Below are 7647 nucleotides of genomic sequence, written 5' to 3' on the forward strand. Positions count from 1 at the left end.
GGTGGTTTATTGGAGATAAGACTCTCAAGGAGTTTTCTGCCCGGGCTGGCTTTGAACCATGATCCTCAGATCTCAGCCTCCTGAGTAGCGAGGATTACAGGAGTGCACCATTGAAGCCAGGCTCTCTCTCTCTCTCTTTTTGTCAGTGTGGAACTTGAACTCAGAGCCTGAGCGCTGTCCCTGAGCTCTTTTTGCTCAAGGCTAGCTCTGCCACTTTGAGTCATAGCATCATTTCTGGTTTTCTGGTAGTTTATTGGAGATAAGAGTCTCAAGGACTTTCCTGCCCGGACTGGCTTTGAATCTTGATCCTCAGATCTCAGCCTCCTGAGTGGCTAGGATTACAGGCGTGAGCCACCAGCACCCGGCTATTGAATATTTTCATTCATAGACAAGTATAATGATTCTCATCAAACATGGTATAATGATTCTCATCAAAGATGGTATAATGATTCTCATCAAACATGGTATAATGATTCTCATCAAAGATGGTATAATGATTCTCATCAAACATGGTACAAAGATGGTATAATGATTCTCATCAAAGATGGTATAATGATTCTCATCAAACATGGTATAATGATTCTCATCAAATATGGTATAATGGTTCAGATCAAATGAAATGTTTTCGTTCATAGTGAATATAACAGCTCAGATCAGTGGAGGATTTCATGCATAGGTAAGTATGGCATAATGCTCCGATCATAAAGAAATATGGAATAACATCATTTACAGGAAAACAGGTGGAACTGGAGATCATCATGTTAAGCAAAATAAGCCAGACTCAAAAGACTAATATCACTTCGTCTTTCTCACATATGGAATCTAGATTTAAAAAAAAAAAACAAAAAAAAAGACATGAAAGTCAAAAAGGGACTAGTGTGGGGAGAGAGGGGAGTGGGGTGATGAGGGGTGAGGGGTGAGGATGACCTAATGAAGTGGTGTTTCTGCATAGTAGTTGTCAGGGCTTTGAGGACAAGCATGGGTCCTTCTGCTTTTCTAATTCCTTCCTCCAGCCCCCAAAGATGCATGCTGCTGGCATCTGGGACAGCCAGACTGTGCGATGCTTAAGATCAAACAGACCCTGATGGTTGAGACCTTGCCAGTTGTCTCAAGTGACAGCTTGTCAGGAGGTTTGCTGCCAGTCTCCAGCCCCTGAGGGTGGGATAATGTGAGGTCTGCTTCCCACCACTCTGTCATGGCACGTACCTGCACGCTGGGGGTGTGTGGAGGCCAGGCTCTTGCTCAGAGTGTTGTTGTAGTAGTTCTGCACATTTCTCAGACTTAACTGGAAAATCTTCATCCGGTTTATGAAGATTTTAGTCTCATCATCAAAGTAACTCACGTCTTCTGTCAACCAGTGAACCAGTGGCTCTGCTTTCTCCTTCTCACTGTTGTAGCGGATGAAGGGCAGATCGTTCACCAAGCCAGTGGCCAGAAAGGCAGGGACTCCTGGACTGGGCTCCGACACAGCCAAATAGAAATACTGCAGAGAGTATGACCCTGCAGTAGGAAGCGTGCATCCACAGTGAGTGACAGAATTTATTGAGTGAGAACTAGCTCCCAATATGTGTATATGTGTGTGCATGTATGTGTGAGTGCTCACATGTATGTGTTGTGCATATGTGCATCTGTATGTTCATGTGCATATATGTGCATGAATTTACACATGCATGCTTATGTGTGCTGTGCAGCTGTGCACACCTTAGGTGCATGTTCATGTGTGCATGCCTGTACTTTGTGTATGCATGTACTTTATGCATATATATATATATATATATATATATGCAGGCCAGTTGAATGTTTACATGTATACACTTGTATGTGCACATTAGTGCCTATGTATGTGTGCACCTGCATATGTGCATGTTTGCATACACATGTGTGCTTATGTAAGTTGAATGTTTACATCATCTTTGCATGTGTATGTGAGTAGACACACACACACATGAATGTACAGACATGTGTTTTACCTGTCAAAGTAACAGAACACATTACATGCATGAGAATCCATGTGTGTGCATGCATGGCTGCACACACATATCAATGTAGGTATATGTACATGTGCATGCATTCATATACACACATGCGCTTGGCATACTACACAATGCATATATTTTGTGCACACATGTGTGTGCATGAATATACATGTGCATACAGTAGAAGAGGCAAGACACAGTGTAAAACAGTGGGAACAGAGAACAACCTATAGGTCCAAGAAAATTGTTATTTTTTGGGTGAGGGTTCTAGTCCTATGACTTGAACTCACTACCACTTGAGTCACAGCTCCACTTCCAGCTCTTTAGTAATTATTTGGACATAAAGGTCTCAGGGACTTTCCTGGCAGACTTGCTTTGAACCGAAATCCTCAGATCTCAGCCTCTTGAGTAGCTAGGATTACAGGTTTGTGCTATTGGTGTACGGCTAGCCCAAATGAATTCTAATTCCATAGAGTCTGTGCTAACAGATTTCAGAAAAGGGGCAAAATGTTTGCTTAAGGCCTCATCAGAAAGTTCCTGTGGAGAATGGAGACATGGCTCAAGTAGGAGAGCACTTGCCTAGCATGCTCAAGGCCCTGGATACAGTCCCAGGGAGAAGTCCCCACAAAGATGTTCTCAATTGAGACAGAGGGATTTTGAGCAATAGATATTTCAAAATACCCTCAGAGTATGGGCTGACGTCAAAGTTCTGTGAAGCAGGATTTTCCTCCAGTTCAGACTGACTGTAGCATCTGGAGCCTGGGTGGGCCCCTGACTCAGGACCCCTGACTTCAGATGCTTCACTGGGAACTGGAGAAAAAAGCCAATAGGTTAGAAACCCTGATAAAGACTCAGAGACTCTATTCTGCTAGGCAAATACTACCTTGAGCCACACTGCCTGTTCCTTTTGTTGTTAGTTGTTGTTGTTTTTGGTTTTGTTTTTGGCTTTGCTTGGGTAGGCCTGGAACTATTATGCTCTAGTCTCTGCTTCCTGAGATTCTCCTCCTCCTCCTCTTTCTCTTCCTCCTTCTTCCCCCTCCCCCCCACTTTCTTTTTTAATACCAGGGTTTGAGGTCATGGCTTCATGCTTGCTAGGTTGGTGCTTTAGTGCCTCAAATATATTTCTAAATGTCTACTGATCCAGATCCGTCTATTCCTCAATCAAGATTGTATGTGTGTATCTCTGTGTGTGTATGTGTGTGTTCCTGAGGCTTTAACTAGAGCCTGGCACTGTACCTGAGGATTTTGGGGGGTTTTGTTGGTCACGGGACTTGAACTCTGGCTTGGGAGCTATCCCTCAGCTCTTCAGCTCAAGGCCAGTGCTCTACCGCTGGAGCCACAGGGCCACTTCCAGTTTTCTGGTGGTTTATTGGAGATAAGAGTCTCAAGACTTTTCTGCCCAGGCTGGCTTTGAACTGTGATCCTCGGATCTCAGACTCCTGAGTAGCTAGGATTACAGGCATGAGCCACCAGCACCCGGCTCAAATGAACAGCCCGGCTGTTTTGGGGGTTTTGTTGTTCATTGTCTAGTGCTCTACCATTTGGGCCACAGCTCCATTTCTGGCTTTTTTCTTTTTACTTGGAAATTGCAGTCTCATGGTCTTGCCTGTTCATGGCTGGCTTCAAACTGCAATCCTTAGATCTCAGCCTCCTAGATAGCTAGGATTCTAGGTGTGAGCCACTGGTGCCTGGATGCTCCAGAGACTTTTGAGCGCTTATTATTCTCTCATCTGGAATACTTTGTCTCCACCTTTTGGCTACTATTGGTCTTGTGCCAAAGTCTGAACTCAGGGAGGCCTCACCTCTCTTGCCACCTCTCAGCCCAAGAAAGACATACATATGTCCCAATACTCAAGGAACATCCGTTGATTATGTATTCACTATGTGCTTGGGAATAAACTGCATCAGATGAGTTCTCTTTTTTGTTGCTCATTGCACTCTTAGTGTGTATAACAATACTGTCTTAGGTAGCTAGAGGGAAGGAGACTTGCTAGGATGAAAAGGATTGTCTCATGTAGTTGTAGGGCAAATACAAACTGTATCACACAATGGTGAGAGCACATTGAAAATCTGTAGGATAAGTAGGCTGGGAGCAAACATCCCACCGAGGCAATGTAGGGGGAGAATTCTTTACTTCTCATGGACCTCAGTCTTCAACCAGCTTTACTCAAAACTTACTGGTTTAAGTGTAAATCTCATCCCTATCACTCCCACAAAAACATCCAGAATAGTGTTTGATAAACTAGCTGTTATTTTATGGCATGGCCAAATTGACATATAACATTAACTATCAAGCTGCGTCCTGGTGGCTCACTCCAGTAATCCTAGCTACTCAGGAGATTCTGAGGATCTGAGTTGGAGCCAGCTGGAAGTCCTTGAGATTCTTATCTCCAAAGGCAGGAAGGGGCTGAGTGGCTCAAATGATAGAATGCTAGCCTGGAGCACAAAGAGCCTCAAGGGCAGTGCCTCAGGACCTGAGTTCAAGCCCCAAAACAGACCCGCCCCCCCAAAAAAAGTAGCCTGGCACCATTGTCTCACGTCTATAATCCTAGCTACTCAAGAGGCTGAGACCTGAGGATCACGGTTCAAAGCCAGCCCAGGTAAGGAAAGTCCGTGAGACTCTTACCTCCAATAAACCACTCAGAAAACCGGAAGTGTGCTGTGGCTCAAGCAGGTCGCCTTGAGCTGAAAAGCTGAGGGACAGCGCCCAAAAAAAAAAGTAACCACAATCCAAGAGCCAGGGGCTCATGCCTGTAATCTTAGTTACTCAATAAAGATTATGGTTCAAAGCCAGCCTGGGTAGAAAAGTCCCTGTAAGACTCTTATCTCTAACTTCTCAAAAACCAGAAGTGAGACTGGCTAACAGTAAAGCACCAGCCTTGAGCAAAAAGAGCTCCAAGACAGTGCCCAGCCCAAGTCCAAGCCCCTGACCACAAACAAAAAAGGTGAGGGATGAGCTGAGTTGGGTGCTGCTGGCTCAGGCTTCTAATCCTAGCCACTGCGGAAGCTGTGAGCAGATGTCAGTTTGAAGCCTGCTGTCATAGGAAAGTCCATGAGATTCTTCTCACTCGAGAAAGGAAGTGGAGCTGTGGCGTAGTAGAGCGCTAGTCTTGAGCAAGCCCCATAACCGACAAACAAAAACCCCACAAATAAAAATAATAAAGCTCCAGAAACGCCAAATCTGAGTACCCAGGGTGCTGAACTAAGATCCGCCAACGCTCCTGCCAAGATTTTGGGAAGCCACCGCTAAGAAACAAAAGGCCGTGAGGTTCTGGGTGGCAGCGCTCTGCGTCCTCCCCCCTGCCCGCCCTCTCCTCGAGCCTTGCCCGCTCCCTACTCACGGGGTCGCACCGAGGTGAGGACTGAGGCGAGGACCATGGCAACCCGCAGCATCGCGGGGCTCAGAGCCCCAGGAGTCGGGTCCACACCGCGGACCCAGCCTCCGACGTCAGGACTCAGGAGCGTACCCTGTTGGTTTCACTTTCACCGTGAGTTGAGCAGAACTTCTGTGGTGTAAGAGCGCTACGACACGTCCGCAGCCCGGGGGTGTGAGGGGGCTGCCCCAGAGGCAGAGAGTCTGTGTGATCCCTTCCTTGGTCATAGGGACCCCCAGCACCGTCCTGGCGGCCTCTCTTCTTGTTTTCTTCCTGACCAAACAGGACTTTGCCACCCAGGGGAAGAGCTGGTCCCTGGAGATAAGAGTCCATCGGGGAGAGGGGAGGGTGAGGGAAATAGAAAGTTAACGCAAGCGAGGGGATTGGTCAGATTAGCTTTTAAAAAAATGCATAGCCCCACCACCGAGTGTACTCAGTGTTCAACCTGCCCCTGTCCTCCCCACCTGTTTTTCTTTTCTTTTTCTTTTTTGGTACTAGGGGGTTTGAACCTCTGGTTTTATGCTGGCCTAGGCAATTCTCGCCCCCTTGAATTCCCATCTGTGCCCCCACGTTTCTTTCCTTTCTTCTTCCCGCCCTGTCTTCCTCTCTCCCCTTCTTTCTTTCATGCTGGAGATTGAACTCAGCTGCTCTACCACTTTTTTTGCTTTGTTTTTGGGGGTGGGGGTCTGGAGTATGCCCTGGAGATTCCCCCCCCCCATCCCCCTCAGTTTCAAACTCCCAACCCGTGCTAGCTGCTGCTGCCTGGACAATCATGACCAGGCCTCCAGTTCTCGCTCCTATTGGATGCTGGGTTCCTAGAGAAGCCAATCAACTTCCCCAAGCTTAAGTTCTCCCATGGGGCCCCCAAACTCTCCTCCTGCTTTTTCTCGGGAGCCCTGGCCCCCACTGAGACCTGGGCAGGAGAGTGCGGGTCGGGAGGCAACCGGCCTCTGCGGGGGGAGCAAGCAAGTTTCTGCCTCTGTCCCCTCTCCGCTCTCCCACGCCTTCTCCCGCAGCCCCACATTTCCCTCTAACGAGGCCGTGCGCCTCTCTTCCTCTCCTGGCCGTATTAAGCTGAGACACCCCGATCCCCAGGTTCCACCCTAAGGGCTCTCATCCGCTCCGGCCCGCCCCCCTCCCTGCGGTATTTCCACGCCTCCGTGTCCCGGCCGGGCCTCGGAAGCCCCGCTTCATCGCTGTGGGTTGTGTGGACGACACGCAGTTCGTGCTCCGAGGGAGGAGCCGCGGCGCCGCGGGTGGCGCGGGAGCCGCCCGCGTACTGGGAGCGGACCAGGCGGCGGCCCACGGTCAGCGCCCGGTCCTACCGAAGGAACCCGCGGAACCTGTGGGGCTACGACAACCACAGCGAGTTCCGTGAGTCACTCTGTGCTGGGTCGGGAGTCTGATCTCTCCATGGCCCCCGACCCACGGACCTGACCAGAATCACTCAGAGTTTCCAGGTTCAAACCTAGACTTCAGGCTTGGCCTGAAGAGTCCGTCGGAACGCCCACCCAGGCTTTCATTTTCATTCACAGCCGAATTCCCCCAGCCGAGCTGGGCGGTGCTTACCATCGGGGCGGGGTCGTGGGCGGGGCTGGCAGCAGGCGGGGCGAACGGGAGGGGCTTCTGGGAGGGGCGGTGGTGTGTGGGCGTGGCCTACGGGGGTGGGCGGTGCCTGCCGGGGGATGGCCGCGGAGTGGGGCAATGATGGGCGTGGCTGACTGCAAGGACCTGGCCTGAGCCTCACATCACACTGACTATGATATATGGTTGGGAAGCAGAGACAAATGGGCACTTCCTCGGTAGGTACCGTCAGTACGCCTACGCGGGCCAGGATTAGCTGTTTCTGAATGAGGACCTGCTCTCCTGGACTGTGGCAAACCTGCCTGCTCAGATGACCCGGGACAAGTGAGAGGCAGTAGGGGAAGAGTGGAGTAGCTCTGGCTCCTCAGATACCTGGAGGTAACCAAAGTAACTGACTACCAGGCCCTTTGGGCATGTGTGTGTGTGTGTGTGTGTGTGTGTGTGTGTGTGTGTGTGTGTGTGTGTATACACACACGCTTGAACTCGGGGCCTTGGCACTGTCCTTGAGATTCTTTTGTTCAAGGCTAGCACTATACCACTTGAGCCACAACACCAGTTCCAGCTTTATCTGTGTATGTGGTACTGAGGAATTGAACTCAGGGCTTCGTGCATGCTAGGCAAGCACTCTACCACTAAGCCCCATTCCCAGTCCCATTCAGGATCTTAACAAGGAACAAGAGATGATCAAAACCTGGCTCTTATAATTGCTCCTT

General features: G+C 49.4%; 1 protein-coding gene across 2 annotated transcripts in view; it reads right to left on the reverse strand.

The window, feature by feature from the left end:
- The window catches only part of LOC105996957 (HLA class I histocompatibility antigen, B-7 alpha chain-like), a 66407-nt gene extending 60748 nt beyond the window's left edge, over positions 1 to 5659 (reverse strand). Inside the window, exons 1-2 of one of the 2 annotated variants that reach the window (XM_013031207.1) lie at positions 5318 to 5659; positions 1207 to 1500 (exon numbers count right to left, since the gene is read on the reverse strand). In XM_013031207.1, the coding sequence (XP_012886661.1) occupies positions 1207 to 1500; positions 5318 to 5369 (346 nt within the window). In that variant the 5' untranslated portion in view covers positions 5370 to 5659. The remainder of the gene's footprint in view (positions 1 to 1206; positions 1501 to 5317) is intronic. The other variant, XM_013031206.1, reaches the window with a different exon arrangement.
- Between the last annotated feature and the right edge of the window lie 1988 nt (positions 5660 to 7647).

The sequence above is a fragment of the Dipodomys ordii genome, unplaced genomic scaffold (genome assembly GCF_000151885.1).
Source record: "Dipodomys ordii isolate 6190 unplaced genomic scaffold, Dord_2.0 Scaffold138, whole genome shotgun sequence".
Taxonomy (NCBI): Eukaryota; Metazoa; Chordata; class Mammalia; order Rodentia; family Heteromyidae; genus Dipodomys; species Dipodomys ordii.